General features: G+C 39.9%; 2 protein-coding genes across 2 annotated transcripts; both read right to left on the bottom strand.

Moving 5' to 3' along the window:
* Positions 1-6877: 6877 nt before the first annotated feature.
* Positions 6878-8087, bottom strand: LOC114908651 (zinc finger protein 33A-like). Its single transcript, XM_029245019.1, is given in 2 exon segments — positions 6878-7461; positions 7464-8087. Coding segments are annotated over 2 exon segments (1182 nt in total). The 5' UTR covers positions 8086-8087; the 3' UTR covers positions 6878-6901.
* A 102-nt stretch (positions 8088-8189) lies between these two features.
* On the bottom strand, positions 8190-17593 carry LOC114908653 (zinc finger protein 510-like). The gene is made up of 6 exons (XM_029245020.1): positions 17526-17593; positions 16492-16623; positions 15560-15618; positions 10105-10231; positions 9760-9852; positions 8190-8621 (listed from the first exon to the last, which is right to left on the bottom strand). Exons 2-6 carry the CDS (start codon positions 16574-16576, stop codon positions 8221-8223), a joined length of 765 nt encoding a protein of 254 aa, XP_029100853.1. The 5' UTR covers positions 16577-16623; positions 17526-17593; the 3' UTR covers positions 8190-8220.
* Positions 17594-19229: the final 1636 nt, after the last annotated feature.

Genomic DNA, 19229 nt, shown 5'->3' with positions numbered 1-19229 from the left:
CAGTCTCCATTTTCTCACTTTACCTTACTTTTCAATGCACTACAATTTTGATTTCACACCCACAGCTCTAAATTACCTTCAGTAAATTCCCCAGTGATTTCTGTGTCATCACATTGCAAAGTTTCAATTTTTATTTCATTAGATGTCCAAGGACCATTGAAGAGTTACACATTTTGCTCAAAAGTGACTTCCTTGGGCTTCCTGTATATATATATATCTCCTACTGATTCTGATTCTCTGGAGAACCTTATCCTCTTTTTACTATATTGAATACCTTCTGTGCTTACTGGCTGCTTCCACCACAAGAATGAACTTTGTCTCATTTGCTCACTTTGTGCGTAAACCATAGAACAGGATCTGGCACATAGTTGACGCTCAGTAAATAATTACAAAAGCGACAGAACATTTTATTAATATTTTAAAATACTTTTGACAGGTCAATTTTTAAATTCTAAATCTTGAATCCATGTGAAACTTTTTGTTACATGCTAAAGAGCTAGCCTTACCGAGATAGTTAGCAGTACTTTTTAAAGCCACTAGTATTTGGTATCCCAGGAGCTAGGAAACCCATCCCAAGAAACTCCACCATATTTCATCACATTTATGGTACCTAGACATTTGGGTGAATTGCTCTTTCTCAAAATCCTCTAAATCTGCGAATGTTCTTGGCGCTCCAGAAAATCATCTTTCTGACTGCAAGGTAAGGCTGGAATTCAGTAAGACACTATCAGGCTAGTTTTCCTTTGAGGGCTTTGTAGGCACTGGCTTCATAAATAGACCTTGTTCCTTAAAAATGACACCATACCCAGGACTTCCCTGGCAGTCCAGGGAACTGGACTGTTTTAATGTCTCAGTTTCAGTTTACAAAAGCAGAGTCTACTAAATTGTTTTGGATTATAAATAGAAAAGTTTCCTCATAAATCCAGTGAATTATTTTGCTAGGCTGCTGTAACAAAATACCAAAGGCTGAGTGGCTTAGACGACAGAAATGTATTTTCTCACCGTTCTGAAGGCTAGAAGTCCAAGATCAAGGTGTCAGTAGGTTTGGTTTCTAAAGAGGCCTCTCTCCCTTGGCTTGCAGATGGCAACCTTCTTGCTGTGTCCTCATGTGGACTTTCCCGTGTGTGTGTGGTTGTGTGTGCTCCTAATGTCTCTGTGTGTCCAAATTTCCTCTTCATATAAAGACATCAGTCAGATTCATTAAGGCCACCCTAAAGACCTCATTTTAACTTAATCATATCTTTAAAGATCTTATGTCCAAATACTGTCATGTTTGGGGTACTGGGTGTTGGGACTTCAATATATGAATTTTGGGGGAACACAATTCATTCCATAACATACAGGAAATAGAAAATTAAAACAACATAAAATATTCCTATGAACAGCAATAATAAAATTTTTCTCATCAATTCATTTGATCCAATGTAATATATTCTTGTTCCTCTGGGTCTTGGGTTACTAGCCTGCTCTCCTGAGGCCATCTACTTTTGGGCTGAAGAGTCTTGGAAATCCTGAGTCCACTGGTAAAGTCTGAAAGTTGTCCAAGTGATGTTATCTCAGAAGCTGTAACCAGGAGTCTATTCTTTGAAGTATCCATCATTGAAGTACTTTGGACAGTACTATACCATGAGGCTCCATGACTGTCCTTTGCTGAAGACAGAAACTCTGACCTGTTGAGCTTATAGCAGAGTGCTCAGGCAAGCCTCAGAATGAAAAACTACCTGCAGATGACAGACACTTGGTGGCTGTGGTTAATTTATATCTGTAGCAAATAATAACAGAATGAGAATACACTTCTCTGTTGAAGAATTGTACGTAACTACTTCATAAGAATTTTATTCCTAAGGTTATAAACATATTATCAACAGAGAGGGCACTGACAAATCTCCAGAGGTATCCATAAAGTATAAAATTTCTGAAATATTTATATTAATAACACTTTACCTTTACAAATTTAACCTAGGGCAGACTGAGGAGTATCTCTTCTGATTTGTTAACTCTTCGCATGCAACTTTTACAATAGTAAATCATCAAACCAGCCTAGTTGTTACTAGCATCTCTCCTAAGTTGAAGGAACAAATCTTTGCGATTTTTATTTGAAAAAAACCTCAGACAGTTGTGTTAAAGCTATGCTGCCCACACAAAGATCATTGTCCTTACCTATCCTCAAGCAGAAAGAGACCTGATATCTTGTCCTTTATCCCTCACTTCAGAGGAAAAGGGCTCTGATTGAGCCAACGAGGGAAAGCTCCTTGTTCTGTGCTAAGAAAGATCACAAGACAAGGAAGGATCAGATGGATTCCCTTGAACCTCTCTTGGAGCCATCTACATGATTTTTCATGGCCACTTAAGTTGTCAAAAGAGCAATTGCTGAGTCCACACATTTGATCACAAAATTCCAAATGAAGCTCTGACACTCAGCTCCAACTCTTTAACCTTGCTCTCCAGGCAGACTGAACCAGTGAAATGGTGATTGGGGGGCATAGTGTAGGACATCTGAGAGCTTCCTGGGGGTCTCATTTGAACTGCATTCTTGAGTTATCAACTTTTCAGAGAATATGATGGAAACTACTGACACTCCCAAGGAACATGCAGTTCGTGTATGAACAAGATTATAAAAATCTAGGGTTGCTGGTTAGGAAGTATGCTGAATTAACAATGTCAGTTTCCTCATACCTGCTTATGAAACCCTGAATATATTCCAAAGGGGAGATGGTGGGAGCTCCAGAACCCACTGACCTCCAAACCCAACATCATTGCATAGAACTGAAATTCCAGAGGAGTGTCAAGTGACCAGATGAGGCAAACCATTTTTTATGCACGATTCTGGTGCTCAAGCTGAAAAAAGAATTCTTATTTACACAACTTATGACAATATTCACTATATCAGTGCCAGTACAACAAGATTCACTGATGGCATCTTCAAGATGACACCAACACATGTCACTCAATTATTTACTGTGCACAGTCTAGTACTGGGTTATACTATGCCACTGATTTATGCACTGACAATGAAAGGATGAGAAGACACAGATAAACATGTATGAGAAAGTACCTGAATTTGCATGGGAAAGAAACCTCAACATTAACCCTTCATCATGCATGATGAATTTCAAGATTGCAAATATCAGTAAGATTCAATTACCCCTACCAAGTGCATAAGTAAAAGGATGCTTGTTACACAATCACTGTGGTAAAAAACGTCTTCTTTGGATCTAACGCCAGGGTATATGACAATGTACAGTAACACCTGTACATCCCTGTTGTTTGAACTTCCATTTGCCTATGGAAGTTATAAATGAAACTTCTGAGTACACTGTGGAGACTGCAAAAGAAAATTTAGATACCTAATGGATTACGTAGAGAGAGTGTATGTTCATGGAAGGCATGGCAGAAGCAGAAAACCAGAAACTGCAAGATTTCCACCAGAAACTTGGAATGTGTATACATCAGTACTAACTGGTGATCAGAGGACAAACAACACAGTGAAAGGCTGGCATAACACATTTCCAAAGCTGATGGTAGTGCATCATCCTTCAATTTGGAGATTTACTGAAGTGTTAAAGGATGAATAGCAAAGCAATGAATAAGTTATCACCCAGTTCTTGGTGGTCACATTCAAAGAGGGCCACCAATTTCACAACGATACTAACAAAATCAAATTCATATAAAAAATTGTTAGCAGATATAACGAACATGAAACCAATAATCAGGTCAATATATACTCAGGAGCAGTTGGTCATCGACTGAAGAGTAACCCTGCCAAACTTCACGACGAGGAAGAATAAATGTGAAATCCAAAATGCATCATGAATTACAACAAAAATTACATAAATTTTTAATGAAGTTAAATGTTTGCATTATTTAATGGATCAGGGACCAAATGTCTCAATGGATGTTTTGGACAGGACCAAATGTCCTGAAAGGGTTCCAGGACCCACATCAGATACCAAAATTCGTGGATGCTGAAATCCCTTATATAAAATGGTGTATTACTTGCATATAATTTATGCATACCTTCTCATGTACTTTAAACCAACTCTAGATTAAATACTACCCAATACAATGCAAATAATATGTAAATAGTTGTAAACACAACTCTAGATTAAATAATACCCAATACAATGCAAATAATATGTAAATAGTTGTAAACACAATGTAAATGGTATGTAAACAGTGCTGGCATGCAGTAAATTCAAGTTTTGCTTTTAGGAACTTTCCAGAATTTATTTTTCAAATATTTTCAATTCGTGGTTGGTTGAATGCATAGATGTAGAACCCTCGGGTATGGAGGGCCAGCTGTATCTTACAATTTTATTTATCAGTCATAGTCGAAAAGCTGAAAATAAATTAGGTTAGATCATTATCTCCTGTATCATACAGAGGAAAGGTGGACAGTGAAACAAAAACAACATTCTGCTGGCATGGAACAAGTGAGAGACAGCTGGTGAATAACTAATCCCAAGTCTGTAAAAGCTCCTACAAATCTGTTGCAAGGAAATTATGCTACTCATAGAAAAGCTAACACTACACTCTACCCAATGGTCTAAGTACTTTACATTTACTAACTTACCTAATCTCCACTAGAACCCTGTGGGGTACGTAATATCATTATCATCATTTTGCAAATAAGGAACTGTAGAACAGATAAGGGATTTGGCCCAGGTCACACAGCTAATATGCAGAAGAACTGGGATTTGAGTCTAGTAACTCTGGTTCCAGAGTCCATGCTCTTAACTGCTACATCAGAGGTTAGAAAACTTTGGCCCACAGGCCAAACCTGGCCAACAACCTGTTTTCCAATGGGCCATGAGCTAAGAATGGTTTTCACAGGTTGTAAAAAAAAAGTGACAGAAAGCACATGTGGCCTACAAGGTTAAAATATTTACTATATGGCCTTTTACAGAAAACGTCTGCCAACTTCTACACCATACCATGGTTGCTAATACTAGGAAGTAAAGACAACGATATATAGCATGTTACTATACAAATAATTCCTAATTCCATCTAAACTGGGCTGGTACACTCAAACCTACTTAGGGTCCCCATTTAAACGTTTCAGGATATTGAAAGAGGGGGTTGTTTTCTCAAGCATTACTGTTCACAGCTGCTTTCTTAAATTCAGGCTTATGCTAGAGGTAAAAATTGTGAACTTAGCCTCTATTTTGTATGTAAATAATTGTTATTAGAGAAACATGTGGCTGGCAAAAATACTGTTGGCTTCTTTACTGAACAGACCATTTAGTAACAATGGCCATACCCATTAATATACACCAGGACATAGTAGAGAAGATGTGTGTACAGTTCACCTTTGAACAACACAGGTTTGAGCTGTGTGGGTCTACTTATATGTGGATTTTTTTCAATAGTAAATACTACAGGACTATATGATATATGGTTGGTTGAATCTGTGAATGTGGAACCATGATACAGAGGCCAACTATAATTTATACTATTATTTTCAACTGCACGGAGGTTCAGTGTCCCTAACCCCTGCGTTATTCAAGGGTCAACTGTAGCATGATACTTTAAATGTGTCACATATAATCTCACATAAAATATATATTGTGTTTGGACTTCCCTGGTGACACAGTGGTTAAGAATCCATCTTCCAACGCAGGGGACACGGGTTCAAGCCCTGGTCTGGGAAGATCCCACATGCCACGAAGCAACTGAGCCCATGCGCCACAACTACCGAGCCTGCACTCTAGAGCCCGTGAGCCACAACTACAGAGCCCATGTGCCACAACTACTGAAGCCCACGCACCTACAGCCCGTGCTCCACAACAAGAGAAGCCACCACAATGAGAAGCCCACGCGCGCACCGCAACAAAGAGTAGCCCCTGCTCTCCACACCTAGAGAAAAGCCCACATGCAGCAATGAAGACCCAAGGCAGCCAAAAATAAACTAATTAAAATATATATATATATAGTGTTAAAATATAAAAGACTGCAGTGACATTTACAATGATAATTATGTCATAATGGTCATTAAGTTAAGGATCTTGATGTTTTAGTTTGATTCTATTGGGTTCCAGTGAAAATTTTAAACACGGAAAATATTATACAATACACTCACATATAAAAGTCTCCCACAGTTCAAGGACTTTTCACACATACATAACGCTGTATACATGATTCATTCAAAATATTTGATATTTTACAAAAACACATGTACTACAGCGGCTACATACATATATTTTATTATATTTAGCAAAAGTTTTGTTACCAAAACAAACATTTTTCTAAAAAAAAAATTTGTTTTCTAAATTGTTTCCCTCAGTAAAAATTCTCTGAAATATAATAAAGTATGTTTTACTGAAAACTTTCAGAAAGCCAAACGTTTATAAAGTTTTACTGTACTCTGATTTACCTGAGGTTCAGTGAAATATCACACCTTTTAGTAAAGCCTTTCTACATTTGTTGTAACCAATAGATTTCTTGACTCTGATTTTTCCCATTACAGTGAGTTTGATTCATGGATGAGCCTTCTAAGCATTCAGGATTTTGACAGGAGTCTCCACTCTTGTGTGAGTTCACCAAGATACAGTGCATACAGACCTCTCAATGGAAGGCAACTACATTCCTACCCCGCAGAGAACACAGAACACAAAGGACTGCCACGGAGCCCATTATGTCTCAGACCTAGAAGTGAATGACGTCATTACGCTCACATCCCATTGGCCAGTTCTCATTCACATTGTCCCACGTGGATGCAAGAGAAACTCAGAAATACAGACTAGCAATGTGCTCAGTAGCAAAATGAAATGTATATTGATAAAAACACTGCCAGGGTTTCTTCCGTGTGAGTTCTCTGATATAAACTGAAGGCTAACTTCTGGCAGAAGGACTTCTCACTTTCATTACATGCATAGAGTTTCTTCCCCAGATATAGTTTCTGTCATACCAAAGGCTCTGAATTGTGGGAGGAGTGTTTTGTATAAATGTCTTTACATTGTTTCTCTTCTGTGTGTATTCCCTGATGTGTGGCAAGAGTGGGTCTGTGGCTGAAGGTCTTCCCACACTCATTACAATTATAGGGTTTCTCCCCTGAGTGAATTCTCTTATGTTTAACGAGGGATGAACTATTATAGAAAGATTTTCCACATTCGTTACAATCATAGGGCTTCTCTCCTGTGTGTGTTCTCTGATGTACATTGAGGGAGGCCTTCTGGCAAAACATTCTCCCACGTTCGTTACATTCAAAAGGTCTCTCCCCTGTATGAATTCTCTGATGTTGAATGAGTTGTGACTTTTGGCAGAAAGCTTTCCTGCATTTGTTACATTCAAAGGGTTTCTCCCTGGTATGAATCCTCTGATGTTTACTGAGGGTTGACTTCTCAGAAAAGGTTTTCCTACATTCAACACATTCGTAAGGTTTCTCCCCTGTATGAGTTCTCTGGTGTTTAAGGAGAACTGACTTCCCACAGAAGGTCTTCCTACATTCACTGCATTCATATATTTTCTTCCCGTGTGAAGTCTTTGATGTTTATTGAGGGTTGACTTCATATAATACATCTTCCCACATTCACTACATTCGTAGAGCTTCTCCCCTGAGCCTATTCTCTGATGTATAGTAAGTTTTGACTTTATACTGAAGAATTTCTCAAACTCATAACATTTACAAGGTTCTTCTCCTGTGTGAGACCTCTGATGCACAGTCAAGTCTGACTTTTGGGAGAAAGATTTTCCACACTAACTACATTTATAATGCCTCTCCCCTGTGTGTGTTCTTTGATGTTGACGATGGAGAGCTGACTTCTGATAGAAGGTTTTCTCACACTTAGTACATTCATAGGGTCTCTCTCTTGTATGAATTCTTTGATATACAGTGAGGGCTGGCTTATGGTAAAAAGATTTCCCACATTCATTACATTGATAGGGTTTTTCTCCTGTGTGTGTTTTCTGGTGTACTGTGAGGTTTGACTTCTGGAAGAAGGCTTTTCCACATACGTTACGCTCGTGGTATTTCTCACCCATGTGAAGTTTATGACGTTTCTTCCAGAGGACTGACTTATCACAGGTTTCCCCACATTCATTAAGTTTATAGTGATTCTTCCTTGAGTAAATTACCTGATGTAACATGAGGTTTGACTCATCCTTGACCGTTTTCTCACATTCACCATAATCACAGAGTTTCTCTCTTGTGTGAGTTCATTCTTGAGTAATGAAGAGGGCATTACCGTGGAACGCTTTAATGTGTTCATTATATTCAAATAGTTACTCCACACTGTGACTCTCCTGTTGCTGAATAAAATCCTCATTATGATAGCAAGTGCTCTCATTTTTATTAAAATCATTAAGTTTCTCTCCAATATGAGTTTTCTCATGATTAATTTCAGGAATCAATTGCTCACACCCATTGGTATCATCAGATTTCTTTCCTGAGTAGTTTCTATTATTATTGGTTAACTCTGATGTATTTTCTAAACTGATTCCATCTAGGTTATATTTACTGGGCATTCTTCTGGAAGGAATACAGTCTATGCAAAAATTAAATGGTTTTCTTAATACATTCTCTTTCACAGTAACTACTTTTTTGTTATTGATAAATGCAGCCTGCCATAAATGTCTGTCTTGGTTTTCTTTGCTCTTTATCATGCCATCAACTTTCAATTCATCTAAAAATAAGAAAAATTAAACATACATTATGAATTAAACTACTTATTAAATTGGGCTAATACACAAATACTATTTATCTGACTCTTTGGTTTCAGAATCATTCTTTTGAGATAAAAGTTCCAAATAAATTTTTCCATTTCCTCCACTTTTCCGAGGAGCTGAGGGGACGGGGTGACAGTGAACCAAGTAATCAAAGCTACTGGGGTAGAAAAGGGGAGAGTAAAGTTGTCAATGAATGTACATATATTTATGTGGCCCTTCACGAACATACCTTCCAAAATGGATAGAAGGGGTGAAAGAAACATCAGGAATAGAGAACTAAAGGTTCAATAAGAATGGATGAATTACAAAGAGTGGAATTCACAGTAAAATATGCCCAATCAAGAGAATTACGCAGTAAATGTGACAGGGAGCACAAGTAGACAAGGATGTTGTTCTAAGAAATTACCAGAGGAATGAAGTATTTAGAGGAGGTAGATTAGAGTCCATGTGCCAATTTTGTTAACCCCACTGTCAACATACACCCAGAACTCCATCACTTTATACACTCTGTCCCCCTAAACCTAGTCAATGGCATTATCTCTTTTCCTGACTGGTCTCCTTGCTTCTACTCTTGCCACCCCTGTACATCATTTTCTCACAGGGCAGTCAGGTTCCTGTGTCTGTTTCCTGCTAATAAGTAAATTCCCTGAGAGCAAGGGACTTATTTCACCCACTGCTGTATCTCTTTCATTTACAGTATGATTGGCATGGACCAAGTGCTCAAGCAGTATTGGTTAAGTTAATTAATTAATTAACTCCTGAAAACAAAAGGAGTCCTTGATAGAAGGGAATGTGGGCAACTGAGAATGCTTAGAGGAAAGGGGACTAACTAAGATAAAATATTTATTATGAGATAGGAATGAAATTCAAGGTACAGGTAATAGGGATTAAACTCCTAAAAAGCCAAGCGAAAAAGAAAACATTTATGTGTGAGACTATATCTGGTGGTGAATTTAGGTATCTGAGGCATGTAGGCTAAATATCCTTAGTCAATTCCAAACAGATGGAGCCTCTAAATAGACTTGTTCAAAATGCTCCAAAGATGCTTATATCTAAAACAACCACCTGGGATCTAATTTCCCCTGGATTACTCACCTGGGTAACAATGGCTTGCAAATTCTTCCTCTAATATCCATGGTGCTTCTTGCTCTAACTTGAAGATCTCCTCCAGTTTGGTAATGCAATGCTCTGATAGTGGAAAGTGATACAGGACATAGAGAACACTGCCTGGCTTCAGGAACTCAGAAGAAAAACCAAGGACCAGCTTCAGGAACTGCACAATGAAGGAGCCCACTGGAATCTTTCAATGGGGAGGTGAAAACACAAACAATATTCCTAGTGTCCAAACCTAAATATCATTAAACTCTACAAAAGATCCATATGCTTTGGTAACAAAGAAAAGATAGGTCTGATGTTGTTACTTAGAGAAGCTCTGCTTACCCAATGAGATGAGGATTCTGTAGTTCTCCAGCGTCACATCCCTGCACAAAGTCCTCTGATCAGGGTCCAGCTGACCCCACTCCTCCTGGGTGAAGTTCACAGTCACATCCTCAAATGAAATTGATCCCTGTTAGAGCATATATCTGATCAATCTGAAATATTCACAACTGTATGACAGAGAAAAGATATTTAGGAACTAATTCCTCACCATGTTCACTGTTGAGTTTATTAGAAAAAGTTTATATGTTTACCATATTCCCTGTTTTGTGTATATGTGGTGGGACAAAGAGAAACATAGTGAAAATACCCAATTAATCTATTAATTCATGCGTAATGTTGTCAGAGAGGAAGAAATTTTCCTCCACCCTTCTGGGTTCTTCTGGCTGCTCTAAGAATTAAATTGACATGAGAGTTTTACCTCTTCATTTCCAATTTGGATACCACAGAGATATAAAAAAAAATCGTAAGAGAGGCTTTGACACAGTTATATGCCAACAAATTGGACAACCTAGAAGAAATGGACAAATTTCTAGAAACACAGAGCCTGCCAAGACTGAGTCAAGAGGAAACAGACAATTTGAACAGAACAACCACTAGAAGTGAAATTGAATCTGTAATTTTAAAACTCCCTTCAGGAATTCCCTGGCAGACCAGTGGTTAGGACTCAGTGCTTCCACTGTAGGGGGCACGGGTTTGACCCCTGGTCAGGGGATCACAGGGGAATTCTACCAGATACATATCTCAAACTATTCCAAAAAACTGAAGAGGACGGAACACTCCCAAATTTATTCTATGAGGCCACCATTACCTTGATACCAAAACCAGACAAAGACACTACAAAAAAAGAAAATTACAAGCCAATATCTTTGATGAATACAGATGCAAAAATCCTCAACAAAATATTAGCAAACCGAATCCAACGATATGTAAAGAGGATCATACAACATGACCAAGTTGGATTTATTCCAGGGTCACAAGAATAGTTCCACATTTGCAAATCAATCAATGTGCTACACCACATGGATAAAAGGAAGGATGATATTCTCTAGGTCAAGCTTGTTTTCTGTATCTGTGAGTCTGTTTCAGTTTTGCATATGCATTCATTTGTATTATTTTTTAGATTCTGCATAAAAGCGACGTCCTACAGTACTTGTCTTTCTCTGCCTGACTTATTTCACTAAGCAAATATTCTCTAGGTCCATCCACATTGCTGCAAATGGCAGAATTTCATTCTTTTTTATGACTGAGTAACACACAGCTTCTTAATCCAATCATCTGTTGGTGGGCTTGTGGGTTGCCTCCATGTCTTGGCTATTATATATAAAGTTGCTATAAACATTGAGGTGCATGTACCTTTTTTTTTTTTTTAAAGATTTTTTTTGATGTGGACCATTTTTAAAGTCCTTATTGAATTTGTTACAACATTGCTTCTGTTTCTCATGCTTTGGTTTTTTTCGCCACGAGGCATGTGGGACAGCTCCCCGACCAGGGATCGAACCCATTGGAAGGCGAAATCTTAACCACTGGACCACCAGGGAAGCCCTGGATGTACCTTTTTGAATTAGTGTTTCCATTTTTCTCTGAGTATACACCCAGGCGTGGAATTCCTTGGATAGTATGGCAATTCTATTTTTAGGTTTTTGAAGAACTTCTATACTGTTTTCCATAGTGGCTGCACCAATTTACATTTCTACCAAGGGGAGAGGGAAAGGAGGAGGGGTATGGGATTAACATATACAAATTACTATGTATAAAATAGATAAGTAACAAGGATATACTGTATAGCACAGGAAATTATAGCCATTATCTTGTAATAATCTATAATGGAGTATAATCTGCAAAAATACTGAATCACTATGCTATATAACTGAAACTAATATAATATTGTAAATTAACTATACTTCCATAAAAAAAATAAACTGACATGAGAGAGATTAACAAAAGAAAATCAAACAAAAGTTTAATAAAATGTATACAGCGGAGAGACCCAGGAAAGCTAAGTAACTTGCGAAAATGGCCAAAACCCTCACTTTAAATACCATCTTGAGCAAAAGATAAAAAAGGATGTTGGTGGTAGTGATTTGGGACTTCAAAGGGGAGGAAGGCAATTTACATGGAAATGGAAAAGCAAAAGTTTGGTGAACAAAGGTTTACTGGGCCTGCAGAGACAATGGGACACAGAATAGACTCTCATCTCTAGGCCCTGTAGAGCAGAGGTCCCCAAACCCCGGGCCTTGGACCCGCACAGCAGGAGGTGAGTGGTGGGCAAGGAAGCAAAGCTTTATGTGCCTCTCCCCATCGCTCCCCATCACTCACATTACCGCCTGAACCATCCCTGAACACCGTCCCCGTCCCATGGAAAAACTGTCTTCCACAAAACTGGTCCCTGGTGCCAAAAAGGCTGGGGACCGCTGCTGTAGAGTTTCCCCAACCACATGTAGCCTTCATTCTTTGCAGCTTCTCTGGTGACAGCTCTACTCCAGGAAAAGGCCCTATATCTAAATTCTTTAGGTAAAAAGAAAGACTTCCTGAGTCTTCCGTTTCTTAAAAATAATCAGCCTAATGTATATACAGTGGAATATTACTCAGCCATAGAATGGAAAGAAATTGAGTTGTTGGTCATGAGGTGGATGGACCTAGAGTCTGTCATACAGAGTGAAGTAAGTCAGAAAGAGAAAAATAAATACCTTATGTTAACATATATATATGGAATCTAAAAAAAGAAAAAAACCGTACTGATGAACCCAGTGGCAGGGCAAGAATAAAGATGCAGACGTAGAGAATGGACTTGAGGGCACGGGGAGTGGGAAGGGTAAGCTAGGAAGAAGTGAGAGAGTGGCATGGACATATACACACTACCAGATGTAAAATAGATAGCTAGTGGGAAGCAGCCGCATAGCACGGGGAGATCAGCTCAGTGTTTTGTGACCACCTAGAGGGGTGGCATAGGGAGGGTGGGAGGGAGACACAAGAGGGAGGAGATATGTGGATATATGTATACAAAGTCTATTCACTTTGTTATACAGCAGAAACTAACACAACATTGTAAAGCAATTATACTCCAATGAAGATGTAAAAAACTAATAATAATAATCAGCCTAAATTAATCCTCATGCCAAAGAGACACATTTTGGTGTGGCAAATTTTGCTCCCTTACAGTGTATATACATACATAGATGTCTACACAAGCATAAAATACATTATATGTATGAAAGTGTCCTAGTTTCTGTGGATATATAAAGTACACAAAACAGTTTCTACCCTCAGAAAGCTTAGAAACCGGTATGGATGCAAACTGGATTAACAAATAGCATAAAATCAGGAGAGAACTGAGTTTGGGGCTTCAGTGATATAAAATGCCCTGGTCTAGGGACTTCCCTGGCAGTCCAGTGGTTAAGACTCCACGCTTCCACTTTAGCGGTCATGGGTTCGATCCCTGGTTGGGGAATTAAGATCCTGCATGCCGCATGGCATGGCCAAAAAGTAAATAAATTTTTAAAAATGCCCTGGTCTGTTCAGGGAATAAATGATGTGTAATCTTGGGGTTATTCCTTTACACAAGAGTTCTCCTAAGTCTCTGATAACCTACACTGCCAGGAAAAACTTTTAAGCATCTATAAATTTGTGTTAATAGATAGGTATGTATGAATGTTTATGTCTATACAGATAGTCCAACTTTGCATGGTTCTAATAGGCACAAATTTCGGTCACCACAATTTAGTTAAATAACACCAGCCCAACAACACGGGTCAGATTTTTAGTTACTAGGATAACTGTAATTGCACAGAGTAGAAACTTCACTGCTTGTTTTTCAGTCCACAAATCTCTACGAAATAACAGACACACATCATGAACAATGATCAATCATGTCGGTTTTTCCAAAGTCTGCCAGTGACTGGTTGCTGTGCATTCACCACACACAGCAAAGCATGTAGTTGTGTTGCCTCCTTGTCTCTCAGCAATAAGACATTTGCAAAAACAGTTAACTGCAACAGGGAACTGGCCAACAAAGATGAAGGAGCAATAAAGAAATGAAAAGGGGTTTTTTAGAAATGAAATTCAAATTGAATATAAATGGTGTTTTAGAAGAAATAGCTGTGGGACTGCTGACATTGCTGCCACTGGAGACATTCTAGACCTGCAGCTAGAGGAACTCAGGGAAGGGGAACTCGGTACTAAATATTAGCTGTATTATTTTTCAACTTCCATATATATTTATAACTGACAATTTCCAGCCTACCAATTTGCCCTACAAATTTTAGACTTGCCAGTCTCCACAATCACGTGAGCCAATTCCTTAAAATGGATGAATATACACATGTATGAATATATATGGGTATGTGTACATGTGTTATATGCATATATGTGTACACACACACACACACACACACACACACAAACACACACTATTGGTTCTGTTTCTCTGGAAAACCCTGACTGATACAGGGTTTAAGGAATATTTTTCTTCATCTTGGTTTTCTTTCCATTCCATCTCCTCCCTCTCTCCCAACAGCCACCAGAAGCCAAAAGAGATGGGGAACAGAGTCTTCTCTAGAACCTTAGGCAGGAGAGCGGCCCTGACAACAGCTTGATTTCAGACTTCTGGCATCCAGAACTGCGAGGCAATAAATTTCTGTTGTTCTAGGCCGCCAAATTTGCAGTAACTTGTTACAGCAGCCATAGGAAACTAATATACTAACTCTTTGCAAAAACCCTATAGGAAATCAACAGTTTGCTTTGAAAATACGTCTGGCCAGTGATAGGTCTTACTTACTTAACGAGGCACAAAATTCAGCTTTTGAATTTCAGATTTGGAGTGGCTGTTTCATCCTCGGATATAGTTAAAAATCCAAATGGTATGAAATTAGTCAAGAACAATAGTAAGGTAAGAATTATAATGGACCAAGGAGGAACGCGTGGGGATAAGCTTTGCTAAAAGGCAACAGGAAGAAGACCATACCAAGAAGCAGACAGAAGAAATCATCAACTTACATCAACTGAGTCATGCTTTGGCTCTCTGCCTCCTGGGCCCACTAAAGAACAGTCAGAGAAGAGAAACAGAGGTAGCATTCACTTCACGCTTGTTAAGTGAGGTTGTCAACTACCACACTTTCATTAAGACAAAGAAATTTTTTTCAGACTTCAGGCCAGAAAGTCTTTATGTTCCATGAAGAGTTACTTTTGTTTATTCTTAGAGTCAAAGCAAAGCATTTTCCTTTTGTACAAAGTATCAGACATAAATCCGCACATAATTATTATTGTAAAAATGAGAGTTATACAATATGTGTAATATATATACTAACAAAGCAACTATGATTACCTCCATATAATTAAATGTTGACTTTTCCTTGTTTTAGATCTGTTAACTCTATATATTCCTTAATAATTTTTATCATTTTAATCTTGAATCATTTTTGCAATGGAAGACAATGTGAGAAATGAATAAACAACTCACCGGGGACTTGTTCTTCTTCTGTTCCTTTTGGGAAAGTACAGAGAAGGCTGTATGTACAGCTATAGGAAAAGAAAACAGGAGTGAGTCATGTGAGACCTGGCTGCTAGGAATCTTTGAGCTTCCTAAGAACTTCTGCCTACCAGCTGGTTAAACACCCCTCTGTGTGAAAAAGTTTCTCTGGCCTCTGAGGAGTCAGCAAGAACTATGTGGAGGGAGAATTCACATGTGCAACTCTGACAGCCAAGTTATAGAGCTTGGCTGAGCAACTTAACCCTGGGTTTACTTCCTAATGATTTATTAATTTCATTTTTCCTTTAGAACCAATTCAGGACTAATTGAACAAATAATATTACATCAGAAGACAAACCATTATTTTCATCATCAGTGTTGCAGGAAAAGTACTCAAGATATGTTTGCTTATATCCTACTGAGTTGCCTATCCTCTGAATCAGAGAAATCACCCTGCAGAAAGGGATGGGGGAGTTCCTTCAGGAAAAGGTCTATTTAAAAACTTGTTTGTTTCTAACTGAGTTGTAATAAAACCTGGTGGGTGACTTACCCGTTATAACATGGACTACTATAACATGGACTGTTTTCTACTCCTGGCTCCACCACTAACAAACTGGGTGTATATGGGCAGGTTACTTGCACACTCACAGTCAAGGTTTCTCAGCTTTGAAATGAAGCAGACACAGATGACCCTATTCTATGATGTCAGGGTAGATGCAGCAGCCAGCATCCCTCTAGAGGGCACACATCATGACGGATGTCATAGGAGAGCAGCTCAGAATTTGGAGAAAGTGAGTGGAGGCTGAAGGCATGGTATGCTCATTAAAAGCTGGGCCTAGTGATCTCTCTCTGCAGACCATGCCCACGTGAACCCTCCAAAAAATGAACACTTCCTTGCCCACCACTCTCAGGGCCCCACTCACCTATCTTTCCTGAAACTTGGTCCAGACCTTTCACCATCATGGTGAGGTCTTCTGGATGTAGTGATATTAGCGAAGCATTGCTCATTCTGAGCAGGATAAAGACTGCTACTTGCAAAGGAACAGGAACCTAGGCTTAAAGGACAAAATCATCTTATTTAGAAGTTTCATTCCGGGCTCCAAATGTCACAGAACTTACTTGTCTAAACTCCAAGGCCACTGAGGATGCTGAAGACTGGACAGTGTAGCAGTCCAAGCAACACATTATGTAGTCTGCCCCAAGGGTTCTGAGATGGCAAGAAATCCCAGAATACCTGACCACAAGGTGAGAGTCACTCCACACACTTTGGGATTGTTTCCCTGTGCCCCGCGGGAAGTGCTGTGAGGAATACAGTGCTGGTTTTAGGCTGGATATCTACCGTGGCTGTGTGACCTGGTGTATTTCACTTGAACCCTCTGAGCCTCAGTTTTCCTTTTTTGTCAAAATAGAAAACAGTTACATAAAGGCTGTTGTGAAGATTAAACAAAACAGCTAATGAAAACAGCAAAGTATCTTCCAAACACCTTATCAGCTAATATCAACTATACGTTCTGTGCTATATGTAAAAACTTTACGTCTGTATTTTCAAAACGTATGTAAAAACTTAATCCTCAAAACAACCCCGTGTGGTACATATCAATACTCTCGTTTTACAGATGAGAAAACCTCGTCTCAGGTAGATCAATCATCTTGCCAGCAGTAATTAATTTACACCTGGCTCCGCCTGGATACAAAACTCACGCCCCCCCTCCCGCAGTCGCGTGGATTCGGCAGCCTCTCGGGGCTCCGTACGTCCGCACCCCACGACCGAGGCCGCCCCTTCCCCTGACAGAGGCGCCCCGACCTCGCCATCCCTCCTCGCAGCCGAGGCCGCCCCCATCCTTCCTCGCAGACTCTCTCACCGGGGGTCACACCGCGGGGTTCCTTCCCACTGCCACCTCCCACCAGTCCTCAAGCCGCACCGCAACCCCTCGGCCCTCACCCAACTCGGGCTCACCCGCAGCTCTGACTCAGGCAGCACCCGCTCCCTGAGCGCGCGCAGACCTGGACGGTCCAGGATTTTCTCCGCAAGACCCGGAAAAGCGAGACACCGGGGCTAGTGAACTGCACGTGCGCAGGACGAGCCGCGGCAGAGGGCTTACTGAACCACGCGCAGTGTGAGCCAGGGAACGTAAGACTACATTTCCCATAAGCCCTGGTGCCACACCCTCCCGGAGGGTTTAAAGGGTTATGCACGAAAGAGGAGGCTTCTCTACCCCGCGTGGCTTGGCTCTGTAGCTCACTGAGGCTAGTTCTTTCAGGACTGCAAGAGACTGCAAAACACCGCAGTGGGATGCGGAGCCGTTGAGTGAATCTGTTTAAAAGAATAACTTTTAGTGCTTCCCTGGTGGCGCAGTGGTTGAGCGTCCACCTGCCGATTTAGGGGACACGGGTTCGTGCCCCAGTCCGGGAAGATCCCCCATGCAGCGGAGCGGCTGGGCCCGTGAGCCATGGCCGCTGAGCCTGCGTGTCTGGAGCCTGTGCTCCGCAACGGCAGAGGCCACAACAGTGAGAGGCTCACGTACCGCAAAAATATAAATAAAAATTAAAAAAAATAATAATTATTATGGCAAAAAATGTTCAAGAGGAGCTACAGAGGACTTGAGATGGTACAGGGCCCAATTGTAAGCTTTCTTAAAAGTGATGGGCAGGTGGATTCTTAACCACTGTGCCACCAGGGAAGTCCTCAGCACCAGAATTTTTTCCTTTTTGCTTTTTTACCTCTTTACTGGTATTTCAATTTTGTTTATACATTGTTTTCTTGACTTTGTCCATATCATCTTTTAGCTCTTAGAGCATGTTTCAGACCGTTTTAAAGTCTTTATCTACTACGCCCACCATCTGGTGTTTCTCAGAGACATTTTCTTTAAATTCTTTTTTACCTCTTTCTTTGTATGCCTCGTGGTTTTTTCTTTTTTTTTTTCTTGAAACCTGGACATTTGAATCGTACAACGTCGTGTCTCTGAAGATCAGATTTTCTCCCTTCCCTGGCTTTTAAGTGTGTTATTTGTTTGTTTAATTGTTATAGGATGTCTTTGGGCTGGGATCAGTGTGAGGTGAAAACTTAAGGTCTTCTCAAGTCTTTTCTGAGCCTGCACCTCTCCTTGGGCATGTGTGGTACTTTCTAAATTTTCCTGTATTTGTGGTTGCTTTTGAATATCCTCGTCTTTAAATGTATGACTCCCAAAGGGTGAAAAAGAGAAAAATGAAGGAGAAAAGAGTGCCAGCCCTTTAAATCCTAAGAAGTCAGTTTATTCAGAGGGGGAGTGGCTTACAGCAGTGGTATGGGGTGTGCAACAGTGGCTGCCTGTCTCTGTGTCTGCCCCTCCACAATCAGAAGCAGCAGTGAGCAAACAGAGCACAAATCCCTCATATTTAGAGGACAGGGTTCTTAATGTCCACGCTGTCTCCTGCAAGCTGCATGCAAGGCTCCTGCAACCTGCATGCTCCAGGAACATGTGAATAGCTGACTGCCACAGGACTAGGAAGTGGGGAATGGATAACCACTACTATGCTAATAACTAAAATTGACTTAAATTAACTGAAATTTACTACCAAAGCCTTTCTGTGAAAAGTTTTTGAGGTATTTGGGGCTCATTTTGATCTCAGGTAGACTCTTACTCGTCTTTTCCTTGCTTCTCTCTAGTAAACTACCTGTTCT

Source organism: Monodon monoceros, unplaced genomic scaffold (genome assembly GCF_005190385.1).
Source record: "Monodon monoceros isolate NGI ecotype Baffin Bay Population unplaced genomic scaffold, NGI_Narwhal_1 Super_Scaffold_4, whole genome shotgun sequence".
Lineage (NCBI taxonomy): Eukaryota > Metazoa > Chordata > Mammalia > Artiodactyla > Monodontidae > Monodon > Monodon monoceros.
Note: the sequence above shows the minus strand (reverse complement) of the source record. Positions and strands in the feature narration are given on the sequence as shown.

Excerpts from the sequence above, each read along its gene's own strand:
- LOC114908653 (XM_029245020.1), bottom strand. The coding sequence starts at position 16,576 with ATGAGCAATGCTTCGCTAATATCACTACATCCAGAAGACCTCACCATG. Across the intron at positions 15,619-16,491 it reads CCAAGTTTCAGGAAAGATAG|CTGTACATACAGCCTTCTCT; the intron begins GTGAGTGGGGCC and ends CTTTTCCTATAG. Across the intron at positions 10,232-15,559 it reads AGAAGAAGAACAAGTCCCCG|GGATCAATTTCATTTGAGGA; the intron begins GTGAGTTGTTTA and ends ATGCTCTAACAG.